Here is a 16,860-nt window from a genome sequence, read left to right on the forward strand (position 1 = left end):
TGTTGGAGAAGGGCGTGGAGTGCTGTCGAATGCAGGAAATCTTCACAGTCTCTGTTTGAGAGAGATATGAAGGAAATGGAGAAAACCATGAAAATATCTGGGGAAGGAACATTTCATGAAGAAATGCCGAAGATGGGAACATACCTGCTGTGTTTGAAGAACCTCGCAGGGGCAAGGCTAGTGATGCCGGGGCAGGAACAGAAGTGGCTGGAGGTTGGGTCAGAGCTGTGGCCAGTAGGCAGGTCGTATGAGGCCTTGTAGGACGTCTAGGACTCTAAACTTTACTCTGAATGAGATGGGAGACGTGGAGGCAGTGTGTGGAGGCAGGGCAGGATCTGGGTTTCATTCTTCCTGCAATGTGAAAAGAGCAGGCTGGTTGGGGACAGGAACATCGTTGGAACACTGGAATGGAGAGCTGTTAGCTCAGTTCTGTCTTCACAGGAGGTGGCCTGGTGGAGGTGCTTCAGTTCCTGATATATGTTGAAGGATTTCTAGATAATCGGATAGATGAGTGAGAAAAGGGAGGCATCAGGGATCACCTTCTATGTTTTTCCTGTATGTGTACTTGGGTACAGGGAAATCAGGGTGGCAGAGAAAGAACAGATTTTTGGAGTGAAAGCATGAATTCTGTTTTGGACATTTTGAACACCTAATGTTTGAAGTGGTATTTGCAATTATGATGTGGAGTTTAGGAAGGAGGTTGGGTTGGAGGTAGAAATGTGGGAGCCAAGAGATGACAGATGGCATTTAAAGTCGTGGGACAAGATCTCCACCAGGAGGATGACTGTAGATAGAAGACAGACTGAACCACAGAGTACTGCCACACGTAGAGGTCACACAGACAGGAGAAAGCCGGCAAAGGAGACTGAGAGAAGTAACTGCTGAGATGGGAAGAAGGCCAGGTGATTAAAGCATTTCAGGACTTGGGGGTGCTCAAATGAGTCAAATACCATTGGGTCAAAAAAGGTCAGTTCTGAGATTAACCTGCACACTTGGTAACATGGGAGTGGTAAGAGATCTTTTTTTTTTTTTATTATGTGTTTTTTTATTAAAATCATTTTTGTTTTTACAGGCTACATTTTGATTCATTGTACATAAATGGGGTACAACTTTTCATTTCTATGGTTGTACACAATGTAGATTCACACCATTCATGTAATCATACATATACATAGGGTAATACTGTTTGTTTCATTCTACTATCTTTCTGTCCCCTACCCCCTCCCACCCCATTTTCTTCTATAATATCCAAAGTTCCTTCATTCTTCTCTTCCCCCTGCCACTCCCCTCATTATGTATTGTCATGTACTTATCAGAGAAAACATTCAGCCTTTGGTTTTTTGGGCTTGGCTTATTTCACTTAGCATGATACTTTCCAACATCATCCATTTACTAGCAAATGTCATAATTTTATTCTTCTTTATGACTGAGTAATGTTCCATTGTGCATATATACCACAGTTTCTTTATCCATTCATCTATTGAAGGGCATCTAGGTTGGTTTCACATCTAGCTATTGTGAATTGAGCTACTACGAACATTGTTGTGGCTGCATCACTGTAGTATGATGATTTTAAGTCCTTTGGGTATAGATCAAGGAGTGAGACAGCTGGGTCAAATGGTGGGTCCATTCCAAGTTTTTTGAAGAATCTCCATACTGCTTTCCAGAGTGGCTGCACCAATTTGCAACTCCATCAGCAATGTGTGAGTGTGCCTTTTTCTCCACATCTAGCCAACACTTATTATTGCTTGTGTTCTAATTGGAGTTAGATGAACTCTTTGGGTGGTTTTAATTTGCATTTCTCTAATTACTAGGGATAATGAGCACTTTTTCGTATATTTGTTGATCGCCTACGTATCTTCTTCTGTGAAGTGTCTGCCCATTTCCTTAGCCCATTTATTGATTGGGTTCTTTGTATTTTAAGTTCTTTATAACTTTGGAGATGAGTGCTCAGTCTGAAGTGTGGGTGGAAAAGATTTTCTCCCACTCTGTAGGCTCTCTTTTCACATTATTGATTGTTTCCTGTGCTGAGAAAAAACTTTTTAGTTTGAATCCATCCCATTAATTGATTCTTGCTTTTATTTCTTGCACTCTGGGGGTCTTGTTAAGGAAGTCTGGTCCTAAGCCAACGTGATGGAGATTTAGGCCTACTTTGTGCATGCAAGGCAAGCACTCTACCGACTGAGCTATCTCCCCAGCCCTTGAGTTGATCTTGATGAACAGTTTTGGTGGAATAAAAACCTGATCGTTTGTGGAATAAAGACATCCCTTCTGAGTTTTGTCATGAAGGTGGCAGAGAAGTTGGAGCTCTGGAAAGCGCACACCCTTTCTCTTTTGCAACTCTCCCAAGCTTTCTTGTCCCCCCAGTTCCACTTCATTCCACCAGTGATTACCTGCCTGGGCCCTAGGGGTATCTCGGTTCTTATTTGTACCATAAGGTTTGCTAATACTGTGTAATCAAAAGATCTTGTGCAGGATGAAAAGTGGTAATTGATGATGTTATTGATCCAGAAGAGTGGTAAAGGGAGCAATATGATAGGAACTCAGTGTCTAAGGAACAGAATATTTTAAGTTCTATTCTAAGACATCTCACCACTGGAACAGCTCAAGCATGTATACCAATATTTGAACAAGTCCTCTTACTCTTTTATTTTAAAAAAAATGTCATTAGTATGGCATATCTTGTGATCTTTCAATTTTAAGTTCAATTAAAAAGGTGAATATCTCTTTTGAGCCATGCATTGTTTTAGGTACTTTGGGGTCTACAAAGATATGCAATTAGTTCCAGTCTTCAAATTTATAATTTGGTAGTGGCAGGTACCTGAATAATCACAACTTTGAGGGAGAAGAGGGTGAAGACTAGGGTACCAGGAAAAGCCTCCTAGAGGACATGGTATTTAAAGTAACCCTTGATGCCTTACAAGGGTTTTGGTGCTTTATAGGGAATAGGGAAAATAATAGTAAGAAAATTTAAAGACAGGAAAGCATCTAAGTAATTAAAAGACCTAATTAATGTGAATATCTCTGTGTCTGATTCAGGTTGCTGGGTTGTCATTTTAATGAACCATGTGCAAAGCAAATACGACAACCTGAATTGGGCTATAAAACATGGTGCGTTTGACTTATGCTACAACTATTATGTTAGTTTTAACTACCTGTTGTTCTCAGATTCCTGAATGTTAATCTCTATTTCTATAAAGATTTCCTTTTTTTAAATTTTATTTTACATACTTTAATTAAAAGTTTAAAAATAGATTTGTATCTTATGAACTATGCTTTGGGGAAAATAAGAACTTCATAATGATTACTTCCAATATCCAAACTTTAAGACCTTGTCAGTTATAATCAGAAACAAAATGGTTCCTAATGTATGCTTTAATACTTTTTCATATGTTCTTTTGATTCTAAGCCTTGAAACAGGGTTATGTTAATCAGTTATTCTTTATAAAACTCACATTTAGGAACTTTGAAACAAAGAACTTATGAAATTTTAAAACTACTTGCATAATCTACACCTATCAAGAAATATCCTGTATATGTATATCATATGGATCAAAGTCTTTTCTCTCCGTCTTTAGGAAATGGAATTGTTTTTCCCTTCGAGTGGAGGTTGTGGGCCAGCGAACACTGCTAAGTTTACCAGTTGTACCTGCTGCATCGTCAAGCCTCATGCTGTCAGTGAAGGTAAGTGTTAGGTTGAGTACAGTAGCTCCAATATATTTTGGTAATAGAACAGTTTGTTTCACTAATGATTATTTTCTTGATGTATTTTACATCATGAAATTCAAGTATATTTTTAATATTTCAATTTATTGGGGCTGGCATTGTGGTTTAGTGGTAGAGTGCTTGCCTAGCACTTGTGAGGTCCTAGGTTCAATCCTCAGCACCACATAAAAATAATAAAATAAAGGTATTATATCTACCTACAACTAAAGAATATACATATTAAATTTTTTTTTCAATTTATTTTTTCTTTGAAGGTATATAATAAGAGATGTCAAGTTATAAGGGGAAATCTGTCCAAATCTCCATCTTTATCTTTGTGCATTTTTAGAAGGTGTTCCTTAGGTTACTGATCATGGTCTTGCTCACTCCTGTTAACAGATTTTGAGTCCTTGACTTTAATTTTCCTCTTGTCCTTCCAATCACTTAACTGTGATTCACATAATTAAATAGCACTCCTAATGTTTAATTTTTTTATTTATTCTAATTAGTTTTACATGACAGCAGAATGCATTTCTATTCATTGTACATGAATGGAGCACTACTTTCATTTCTCTGGTGGTACATGATGCAGAGTCACTCCATTTGTGCAATCATACATGTACCTAGGGTAATGATATCAATCTCATCCCACCATCTTTCTTATGCCCTCTCTCTTCCCCTCTCTCCCCTCTGCCCCATCCAAAGTTCTTCCATTCTTTCCCTTCCGCCTACCTTGCCCCACGATGGATCAGCATCCACATATCAGAGAGAATGACCTTTGGTTTTGGAGAATTGACTTATTTTGCTTAACATGACTTTCCAACTCTGTCCATTTACCTGCAAATACCATAATTTTATTCTCCTGTAAGACTAAGTAATGTTCCATTGTGTATATACCACGCTTTCTTTATCCATTCATCTATTGAAGGTCATCTAGGTTGGTTCTATAGCTTAGCTATTGTGAATTGAGCTACTATAAAAATTGATGTGACTGTGTCACTGTAGTATGCTGATTAAGGCCTTTGGGTGTACATCAAAGAGTGGGATAGCTGGGTCATATGGTGGTTCCATTCCAAGTTTTCTAAGGAATCGCCATAGTGCTTTCCAGAGTGGTTGCACTAATTTGCATTCCCACTAGCAATGTATCAATGTACCTTTTACCCTACATCCTTGCCAACACTTATTGTTCCTTGTATTCTTGATAATTGCCATTCTGACTAGAGTAAGCTCAAATCTTAGAGTGGTTCTGATTTGCATTTCTCTAATTAATAGAGATGTTGAACATTTTTTCATATATTTGTTGATCAACTGTATATCTTCTGTGAAGTGTCTGCTTAGTTCCTTAGCCCATTTATTGATTGGGTTATTATTATTATTATTTTTTGGTGTTAAGTTTTTTGAATTCTTTATATATCCTAGAGATTAGTGCTCTATCTCATGTGTGTGTGGTAAAGATTTTCCCCTGCTCTGTTGGCTCTCTCTTCATGTTGTTGATTGTTTCCTTTGCTGAGAATAAGCTTTTTAGTTTGAATCCATCCTCTTTATTGATTCTTGCTTTTATTTTTTGTGCTGTAGGAGTCTTGTTAAGGAAGTCAGGTCCTAAGCTGACATGATGAAGATCTGGGCCTACTTTTTCTTCTGTTAAGTGCAGGGTCTCTGGTGTAATTCCTATGTCCTTGGATCCAATTTGAGTTGAGTTTTGTGCAGGTTGAGAGATAGGGGTTTAATTTCGTTTTGCTGCATATGGATTTCCAGTTTTCCCAGCAACATGTGTTGAAGAGGCTATCTTTTCTCCCAATTTATGTTTTTGGCACCTTTGTCTACTATGAGGTAACTGTGTTTATGTGGGTCTTTGTGTTTTCCATTCTGTACCATTGGTCTACCTGTCTAATTTGGTGCCAATACCATGCTGTTTTTGTTACTACAGATCTGTAGTATAGTTTAAGATCTGATATTGTGATGCCTCCTGCTTAACTTTTCTTGCTAAAGGATTGCTTTGGCTATTCTAGGTCTCTTATTTTTCAAATGAATTTCATAATTACTTTCTCTATTTCTATGAGGAAAGATGGGATTTTAATAGGACTGAATTCGTATAACGCTTTTGGTAGTATGGCCATTTTTGACAATATTAATTCTGTCTATCTAAGAACATGAGAGATCTTTCCATCTTCTGAGGTCTTCTTCAATTTCTTTCTTTAGTGTTCTGTAGTTTTCATTGTAGAGGTCTTTCACCTCTTTTGTTAGATTGATTCCCAAGTTTTTTTTTTGAGGCTATTGTGAATGGGGTACTTTTCCTAATTTCTCTTTCAGAAGATTCATCACTAATGTATAGAAATGCATTAGATTCATGGGTATTGATTTTATATCCTGCTATTTTCCTGAATTCATTTATTAGTTCCAGAAGATTTCTGGCGTAATTTTTTAGATCCTCTAAATTTAGAATCATGTCTTTGGCAAATAGTGATGTTTGAGTTCTTCTTTTCCTATTTGTATCCCTCTAATTTCTTTCTTCTGTCTAATTGCTCTGGCTAGAGTTTCAAGGATTGTGTTGAATAGAAGCAGTGAGAGAGGGCATCTTGTCTTGTTCCAGTTTTTAGAGGGAATACTTCTAATTATTTTTCATTTAGAATGATGTTGGCCTTTGGGTTTAGCATAAATAGCTTTTACAATGTTGAGAGGTATATTCCTGCTATCCCCATTTTTTCTAGTATTTTGAACATGAAGGGAGTGCTGTATTTTGTCAAATGTCTTTTTTGCATCTATTGAGATGATCATATGATTCTTTTCTTTAAGTTATGGATATGATGAATTACATTTATTGATTTCTGTATGTTGATCCAATTCTGTATCCTGGGATGAACCCCACTTGGTCATGTTGCATTATCTTTTTAATATGGTTTTGTATGTACCAGAATTTTATTAAGAATGTTTGCATCTATATTCATCAGGGATATTGGTCTGAAGTTTTCTTACCTTGATGTATCTTTGTCTGGTTTTAGTATCAGAGTGATGCTAACTTAATAGAATATGTTTGGAAGGGTTCCCTCCTTTTCTATTTCGTGGAATACTTTGAGGAGTATTGATATTAGTTCTTCTTTGTAGGTCTTGTAGAACTCTGCTGAGAATTCATCTGGTCCTGGGTTTTTCTTTGTTAGTAGACTTTTGAAGGCATATTCTATTTCATTTCTTAAAATTGATCTGTTTAAATTGTTAGTCCTCCTGACTCAATTTGGGTATTTCTTATGTCTCAAAAATTTGTCAGTGTCTTCAAGATTTTCTATTTTGTTGGAGTACAAATTTTCAAAGTAGTTTCTAATTATCTTCTGTATTTCAGTAGTATCTGTTGTGATATTTCCTTTTTCATCACAAATTTTAGTAATTTGAGTTTTTTCTCTCTTAGTGTGGCTAGGGGTTTATCAATTTTATTTATTTTTTCAAACAACCGACTATTTTGGTTTTGTCAATTTTTTTGTTTCTTTTATTTCAATTTCATTGATTTCAGCTCTGATTTTAATTATTTTCTGTCTTCTACTTTTTTTATTGTAAACAAATGGGATACATGTTGTTTCTCTGGTTTTACATGGAGTAAAGGCATACCATTTGTGTAATCATAAATTTACATAGGGTAATGTTGTTTGATTCATTCTGTTATTTTTCCCTTCCCCTCCACCCCTCCCACCCCTCTTTTCCCTCTATACAGTCCTTCCTTCCTCCACTCTAGCCCCCCTTCAAACCTCCATTATGTGTCATCATCCGCTTATCAGTCAGATCATTCGTCCTTTGGTTTTTTGAGATTGGCTTATCTCACTTAGCATGATCTTCTCCAATTTCATCCATTTGCCTGCAAATGCCATAATTTTATTATTCTTTATGGCTGAGTAATAGTCCATTGTGTATATATATATATATATATATATATATATATATATATATATATATATATATATCACAGTTTCTTTATCCATTCATCAATTGAAGGGCATCTAGGTTGGTTCCACAATCTGGCTATTGTGAATTGAGCAGCTATGAACATTGATGTGGCTGTGTCTCTGTAGTATGCTGATTTTAAGTCCTTTGGGTATAGAACCGAGGAGTAGGATAGTTGGGTCAAATGGTGTCCATTCCAAGCTTTCTGAGGAATCTCCATACTACTTTCCAGAGTGGCTGCACTAATTTGCAACCCCACCAGCAATGTGTGAGTGTACCTTTTTCCCCACAGCCTCGCCAACAACTATTGTTGCTTGTATTCTTGATAATCACCATTCTAATTGGGGTGAGATGGAATCTTAGGGTAGTTTTGATTTGCATTTCTCTTCTACTCTTTTGATGTTGATTTGTTCTTCTTTTTCTAGGGCTTTGAGATGTAATATTAGGTCATTTATTTGTTGACTTTTAATTCTTTTAACGAATGAGCTCAGTACAATGAACTTTCCTCTTAGCACTGTCTTCATAGTGTCCCAGAGATTTTGATATATTGTATCAGTATTCTCCTTTACTTTGTGTGTTTTTTAATCTCCTCCTTAATGTCTTCTGTTATACATATGTCATTCAATAGTATATTATTTAGTCTCCAGGTGTTGGAGTAGCTTCTATTCTTTCATTTTGTCATTGATTTCTAATTTTATTCTATTATGATCTGATAGAATACAGGGGCGTATCTCTTTTTTTGTATTTGCTAAGAGTTGCTTTGTGGCATAACATATAGTCTGTTTTAGAGAAGAATCCATGTGCTGCTGAGAAAAAATTGTATACACTAGTTTTTGGGCGGAATATTCTATATATGTCTGTTAAGTCTAAGTTATTGATTATATTATTGAGTGCTATAGTTTCTTTGTTTAGTTTTTGTTTAGAAAATCTATCCAGTGGTGAGAGAGGTGTGTTAAATTCACGCAGTATTATTGTGTCATGGTCTATTTGATTCTTGAATTCGAGAAGGGTTTTTTTGATGTATATAAATGCTCCATTGTTTGGGGCATAAATATTTATGATTGTTATGTCTTGTTAATGTATGATTCCCATAAGCAGTATGAAATATCCTTCTTTGTCCCTTCTGACTAACTTTGGTTTGAAGTCCACTTTATCTGATATGAGGATACAAACACCTGCTTTTTTACACAGTCTGTGAGAATCATAATGTTTTTTCTGTCCTTTCACGTTCAGTCTGTGGATGTCTTTTCCTATGAGATGTGTCTCTTAAATGCAGCATATTGTTGGGTCTTTTTTAAAAATCCAGTCTGCCAGTCTCTGTCTTTTGATTAATGAATTTCAACCATTAACATTCAGGGTTATTATTGAGATATTCTTTGTGTTCCCTGGTCCTTTTGCTTTATTTTTGTTTTTTACTTGACTTGGTTTCTCCTGTGATTGGCTTTTCCTTAAGCATAGTTCCTTCCTTTGCTGACTTTGATTGTTTTTCATTTCCTTCTCAAGGAATATTTTGCTGATAATGTTCTATAGTGCCAGCTTTTGAATTGTAAATTCTTTTAACTTTTGTTTATCATGGAAGGTTTTTATTTCATCATCAGATCTGCAGCTTAATTTTGCTGGATGTAAGATTCCTGGTTGGCATCTACTGTCTTTCAGAGTTTGGTATATTTTGTTTCAGGACCTCCTGGCTTTGAGGGTCTGGGTTGAGAAATCTGCTGAGATATGAATTGATTTCCCCCCATATCTAATCTGATACTTTTCTCTTGCAACCTTTAAAAGTCTATCTTTACTCTGTATGCTGGGCATTTTCATTATAGTTTGCCTTGTTTTGGATCTGTTGTGATTTTGTGCATCTGGTGTCCTTTCTTGTATTTGATTTTCCATTTCATTCTTCAGGTTTGGAAAATTTTCTGGTATTTTGTTGAAAGATTGTGCATTTCTTGGGTTTGTGTCTCTGTGCCTTCCTCTATCCCGATAATCCTTAAATTTAATCTTTTCATGTTATCCCATCTTTCTTGGAGATTCCGGTTATGGTTTCTTACCATCTTCACTGTGTCAAGATTATATATTTTGTCTTTATTGCCTGAGGTTCTGTCTTCCAAGTGATCTGTCTTTTGGTGATACTTTCTATTGAGTTTTAATTTGATCATGTCCTTCATTTCTAAGATTTCTGTTTGTTTTTTTCCAGACTCTTTATCTCTTTATTGAAGTAATCTTTTGCTTCTCTCTCTGTTGAAGTGATCTTTTGTTGCCTGCATTTGCTTTTTTGTATCATCCTTTACTTTGTGATTTCAATTATGTATATTCTGAACTCCTCCTCTGATGTTTTTCCTAATGTGCTGTTAAAGCTTTCTGTTACTATAGTGTCTTGGTTTCTTTGGGGTGTTTTCTACCCTTGTTTTTTCCTGTTGTTCACGTGTCTTCCCCTCTAGCAGTATGCATCCAAGGTATTACAGTTTCTACCCTATAGATTTATAGTGTCCCTGTAGGTTTCTAATACCTTGCCTTTAAGGTGGAGATCAATATTAACAGTACACAATGCAAACAATATGCAACCTTGAATCAAGTAGCCCCTATTAAAATGTTTACAGTTTTGTCCCAATAAACAGAAATAATGTGTTTGATTATTATCTGCACTATAAACATTAGGTTTGCAATAGTGTCTACAGTTTCTAAAGGTAGATGAAGAAAGCATGGGGGGCAGTGTAGGGTGTGATGTTTATGAGGTAGGAGGTGAGAATATAGAAGTTTAGATCATAGCAAAAGTGAAAGAGGAATCAATATAAGTTGGCTGTTAGCAGGAGCGAAGAGAGAAATGGACTCTCAGGTGTAACCAGGCTACAGGGACCTTGGTGATGGTCTTCCAGGTCCTGGCTGTCCTCTCTAGATAGAAGCGGCCATGTCTCTAGTTGGTGGCGGTGGCAGCGTCAAACCTGTATGTTTCCAGGCCCCAGGCAGTGTCCCACAATGCAAGCTTCCCCAACTAATGATGGTAGTAGTGTCAGCCGAGGTGTCCAGGATGGAGGCAACTGCTTTCAGAGGTAGGGATGCGGGGGTGGGTCGTGCAGTGGCGTTGGACCGCCTTTTCGGATATGCGGGACAGTGGCTGGCGTTGTTGTGGCAGGCAGGTGACTCCAGGTCCTGTCCCTTGTGTTAAGGTGGAGGCTACCCCATGGGGGGAGCTACGAGGGGAGCTACATTGGTGGCCTGCAGTGTCCCAAGATGGAGGGGGGCCTGGGGTTTCACCCGTTGGCAGATGGGGAGCCACAGCGCAGTCGCTCTCCTGTGCACAGGCGGCCGGTGGGGGAGGGCAGTGGCCTTCCAACATCCCTTACGTTTGCTGGGTTTCAGGTGCCTGGTGTACTCCCTAGGGATCTGCTAGCACTTGCATGGCAGAGCAACCTGGGACTCCTGAGGGAGACTAGAGGTGGATCCCAAGAATTCTAATATTTAATTTAGAACAATGTGTGCCATACCTGTATTATACCCTTTCTAAGACAGCTGGAGAAACTGCCTTCACTTTTCAACATCTGGAAAAGCGTCTTGAGAAATGTGTGTCTTTAGTGTGTGCACACATGCATATGTATGCACATATATGTATGCAGTGAGAGTTGGCAAGGTTTTTTTCTTTTAATATCAATTTCTTCATCTGCTTATTTTAATCTATTGTATTTATTTCCATCAATTATCCCAATTTTTTGGAAGCAAGATGGGGAGTAATTTTAAAAAATCACCCTTATTAAACTAGAATAAATAATATACAGAATTGAATGAATTTTTTTCCATTTTGTTTTATAAGCATCAAAGTGATTCATGTAGTTAAAAAAGTGGAAAATAAAAAACAATAGAAATTTAACTTTTCTGGTCATTATTAGTATTTCGATGCATTTCCTTCAAATCCTTTTCTTTTGCATTTGTATGTGTGTATACATGTGTATACCAAGACACATGAATGTAATTGTTAATATGGTTCAAATGTAGTTCCATAGGCTGTCGCTTTAATTTAATTTTTGTGGGCATTTTTTACCTAAGTCTTCATGAGTATTTTAATAATTTATTTAATATTTAATCCTATGCATATGAATATAGTATACTATTTAAATATGTAGGTTGTTCCTACTTTTTTGATATTAAAAAATTTTTTTGAAGTGTATCTTTGTACATAAATATTTGACTGTCTAATCATTTCTTCTTGCTAGTTTCCTAGAAGAATTGTTGGTTGAAAGAATATAAACCTTAGAGTGTTGTTGCATAATTAATAGTTTATTAATTATTTAGGCAATACTTTAATAATTTTTAGATCCTTAGAAGTATAATTATGTGGAACTAACATCTATGATGGCTAACACATTTATGGAGAACTTACCATATATACCAGGTAGCAGACTGAGTGTGACCTTATACATTTTCTTTAATCTTCAGAGCAAATGTGTCAAGTAGGTAAATTTATTATTGTTTTCCAAGAAGCACAATGAGGTTCTGTGAGGATATTTTCCCTAGAGTAGGGAAGCCAGGATCTTCTTACACTATGCTAATCTGTCTTAGATATGTGCGTATGTGTGCATATACATGCACATAAGTGTGTATTTCATATGCATATATATATATGGATGTGTATATATATACATTTCTCTAGGTAAGGAAAATGAATGCAACAAAAGATCTCAATTTTTATATATTGTACATATATATATATCTTCAAACATAACACACACACTTGAATATGGTGAAATAATTTCTTATTTAAGACACTCAACTTTAAAAAAAGTCTTATCTTTGGCATCTTACTATGTTTTATTCAGTTGAATTTTTATCTGACTTAATTTTTTGTAAGGAAAAATCTGCATGGAAAGAGACTGAAATAAAAGTGAAATTAAAATAAATGCTAGCTATTTATCTTAATATTTACATAGATAAATATAATTGAAATCTAATAAAAATGATAATGCATAATGAAAGATTATGTAAAATTGCGTATTTTATATATTCTTTTATATTTATACATGTTTAAGTCACTTCATCGGACCTTTCTTAAAAGATTAGTGTTTTTTTTGTTCCCCCTGCCCTAACCCAGTATGGATGATTGAACCTAGAATTTTACACATGCTAGGCATGCCCTCTACCACTGAGTTATACTCAGTCCCTTTTCATGTTTGATATACATTAAGTTATATAAATTAAAGACATTTTTGCAAATGGCAGAATGAACGTTGGCATTTTAAGTCTTTTTATATTCTAAACCTGGATTTCTGGGACACCTTTAAAGACCATTTTGAAATGTGTAGTTAACCAACTCAGATAAGATTGTGGATGTAATGAAATGTTGAATTTATTATTAGATTAACTTGGCCTCATAGTAATCCCATCTCCTGGTATATTTCATTTTATCTGTGGTCTAGTCTTAACATGACAGAAGAAGTTTAAAAAGGACTTGCTGATAAAAGAGCAACTGAAATTGAATCTGCAGAGTTTTCACGATCACATTACCTCTCAAGGCCCCACTGTATTGGGTACCACGCCTTCAACATATGAACTTTTAGGGGACATTTATGATCTAAAACATAATGGTGAATGTGAGGCATTTGCAGTCTTTTTATATATACAGATTGAAATACATATTATCATTTGGGGAATCAGATTAAAAGGGAGGAAATATCAGGTGAATATTCTTGTGTTGTTCTTACATTTTTAATTTAAAAAATATGCAACATGTTTATTTTTATGTAGTTAGTTTAATTCCATTCATAAAAAGAAATTTTGCTCTCAACAGGCTCTCTAGGTTTGAATTCTGGTTCTGCTACTTACTAGTCATGGACTATTGGACGGATTACTTCACCTCATTGAACCATTTCCTAATTTGTTAAATAAGAGTGATAGTATGCTTTCTTTATGGGGTGACTATGATACTGTGTGTAGGACTTACCCTGCACTTGGATAAGGCTATTATCAGTGTTAGACATTGCTACTCTTTCATGACTGCCATTGCTACTAGTTTCATTAACTTTTAATTTTTAAGTGAAATTGAATAGTTCTCTAGTAAGACAGCAGTAGTTTAAAATGCTCGCAAAATCCAACATCCACAGGGACAAAAATCCTTATCACTAAGAAAAAATACTTTATTATTTTCCCCAGTTAAAGTCTAGGTCTAAGTTAAGTTCATGAAGTAGGATTATTGTTTACATCTGGTTAATTCAGCAGCTATTTTCTGATTGCCTCTTAAAGTTGGCACTGGGCAGGAAGTAGTAACCTATTTTAGGAGAGCCTCTTTTGTACACAACTGGCTAAACGTTTTAGGCTTTTATAGTATTAGAACCCTGAAATAGTGTTAGAAATTTTTCTTATAACAGATTAATTCGTTAAATAACTTTATTACATAATTCATAACGTAGTCCTTTAGCACTTTGTTTCTTCATCAATGAAATGAGTTAAGATGGCTTGAAAGTTTTATCTAAACCTTTAAGTGAAAAACTAGAAAATTCTTGTAAGAGGAAGTTATATTCTGTATCTCAATGCTGTTTGGTTGTAAAAATTAATTCAATTTTCATGGAGAATATTTTCAAGCAACTTTAGATTTAGAAAAAAAAGATGGAGGAACTTTGGGATTGTCTGCATTTAATTAACTATGAAGCAGATTATGTATTAGAATATTATATAGTTTGTAAATTTGTTGCCACAATTGCCTCTGAAATGCTAATTGAAATAGGACCGGTAGCAGAAAAGTCTTATCTGTCAAGTTTCTCACTTCTTAAAATCAGATTGTCCTTACTCAGAGTCTCTTTGCAAGAGTTTTCATGTCCACCCTAAGGGTACTTTTGATGCCGTGTGCACCAAAAACCCTAGAAGACACATTCCACCAATGCATCCTCATGAATTTGGGCTGATTGACTTGGTTGACTTAGTATTAAATTTCCCTCCTGTAATTCATGTTCCAGGTAACTGTAAAAGAGGTGTGAATTTTTTTGGTGTAAAGAGATTAAATTAAGCATCATAAATCTCAGTTTCAACAACAACAAAAAGCTTGAAATGGGCCCAGATTTGCTTAGAATGTCATAATTTTGGAATTCTGTGATTGTTCTCTGTTCTTTCTGAAAGAACAAACAAGTGGAATTTATAACAGATGTACCAAATATATGGAAATGCATGTAAGACTGACTTCGAGTACATAGAGCTCAGCATACAGTTTTGAAACATAAAATAGTAGGCAGTGATAATATTCTGTGGATTTGTAAGTTATGGCAGTTTTAAATGAAATTAATGATTGTTTGATTTAGGAGGAATCAAAAGTTCTACTAGTCCCTTACTGAAGAATCTTAACTTTCAGGAAGGATAACATTCAGTGATCCTGAAGAGATAGATATATGTTAAGCTTTAAAAACTTTGTTTTAAAATAATGAAATTTGTTTGCTAATGTGTCTCAACATCTAGTAACCTATAGAGGCAAATGGGCGTCTTGGGATTGTCAGTCGTAATGACTTGGGTAAAGGAAGAGGACCCTCATATCTCCTTTATGAGATTATTGGAAAGGGCCTTTCCCAAGTATAGAACAAAAAGAGTCTCATTTTTATTACAAATTGCAGTTCATGTCTGTGAAGTGCTAAACACTTCACAAATTTAGTGAATTATTTAACTGTCAAAGAGAGTGGTTATTACATGAAACCCATTTCACAGAGAAGAACCCTGAGCAGTAAGATGTTAACCTGTGTTAAAATCACACAGCTCTTGGGGGATGGAGTTGGTATTTGTACCAACATTGTTCTCGTTCTATCACGTTGTATCATTCATCCCCTGCATGGACGATCCCTTAGAGCTATAAAAACATACCATCAGATTTAGTTATTAATCCCCTTTTATCAGTGTGGAATCTAAACAAGGTAACACCCTGAATCCAAAATGAGTTAATTTCACAGCTGGGGTTATTTGCTGTATTCCATTAATATAAACATCAGTTCATCAGAAAACAAACTGTAGGCCTTTCCACGCTACCTAGGGAGGGGTTCATAGGCATTGTTCTTGATTCCCGTCATAACTTAAAGGGAAACTGTCACAATGTCCGGAGCCCTTGATGTCCTGCAAATGAAGGAAGAGGATGTCCTCAAATTCTTTGGAGCAGGAACCCACTTTGGTGGCACCAACCTTGATTTCCAGGAAAAGTGATGGCATACACATCATAAATCTGAAGAGAACCTGGGAGAAGCTTCTGCTGGCAGCTCGTGCCATTGTTGCCCTTGAAAACCCTGCTGATGTCAGTGTCATATCCTCTGGGAATACTGGCCAGCAGGCTGTGCTGAAGTTTGCTGCTGCCACCGCAGCCACTCCTATTGCTGGCCGCTTCACTCCTGGAACCTTCACTAACCAGATCCAGGCAGCCTTCTGGGAACCACGTCTTCTGGTGGTACTGATCCCAGGGCTGACCACCCGCCTCTTACAGAAGCATCTTATGTCAATCTGCCCACCATTGCTCTGTGTAACACAGACTCTCCTCTGCACTACGTGGACATTGCCATTCCCTGCAACAATAAGGGAGCTTGTTCTGTGGGTCTGATGTGGGGGATGCTGGCCCGAGAAGTTCTGCGCATGCATGGCACCATTTCCTGTGAACACCCAGGATCAGGCAGGAGGTCATGCCTGATCTCTACTTCTACAGAGATCCTGAAGAGACTGAAAAGGAAGAGCAGGCTGCTGCTGAAAAAGCTGTGACCGAGGAGGAATTTCAGGGCAAATGGACTCCTCCAGCTCCTGAGTGCACTGCTACTGAACCTGAAGTTGCAGACTGGACTGCAGGTGTGCAGGTGCCCTCTGTGCCTATCCAGCAGTTCCCTACTGAAGACTGGAGTGCCCACCCAGCCACTGAAGACTGGTCTGCAGCTCCCACTGCTCAGGCTACTGAGTGGGTAGGAACAACCACGGAGTGGTCTTAAGCTGGTTCTGCAAAATGGAAATAAGGTTACGGAAAATAAGCACACCAGTTTATTTTTTATTTATTTATTTTTTGGGGGAAAATTTTTATTTTTAATTTATTTTTTTCTAATTACTTGTACATGGTAGTAGAATGCATTTATGCATTTTGGAGATCACACATAAATGGAATGTAATCTCCGGGAACATATTTTAATAATGGACACAACAATTTGATTGATTGTGGTGCTGGTTTCATGAATATGTACACATGCCACAAGATAAAAGTGTACACTTAAGATATATGCAGGTTAATATGTGCCAATTAAACCT

General features: G+C 36.5%; 1 protein-coding gene and 1 pseudogene across 6 annotated transcripts in view; both read left to right on the forward strand.

The window, feature by feature from the left end:
• NME7 (NME/NM23 family member 7) overlaps positions 1–16,860 on the forward strand; it is a 201,046-nt gene that overhangs the window by 59,917 nt on the left and 124,269 nt on the right. For all 5 annotated transcript variants that reach the window (XM_079106075.1, XM_079106072.1, XM_079106073.1 and 2 more), the window contains exon 7: positions 3,579–3,684. In XM_079106075.1, coding sequence (XP_078962201.1) covers positions 3,579–3,684 — 106 coding nt within the window. The remainder of the gene's footprint in view (positions 1–3,578; positions 3,685–16,860) is intronic.
• Positions 12,992–16,604, forward strand: LOC306641169 (small ribosomal subunit protein uS2B-like; annotated as a pseudogene). The gene has a single exon. The product of its transcript is annotated as a small ribosomal subunit protein uS2B-like (transcript).

This window comes from Sciurus vulgaris (assembly GCF_902686455.1).
Source record: "Sciurus vulgaris genome assembly, chromosome: 12".
NCBI classification, from domain to species: Eukaryota; Metazoa; Chordata; class Mammalia; order Rodentia; family Sciuridae; genus Sciurus; species Sciurus vulgaris.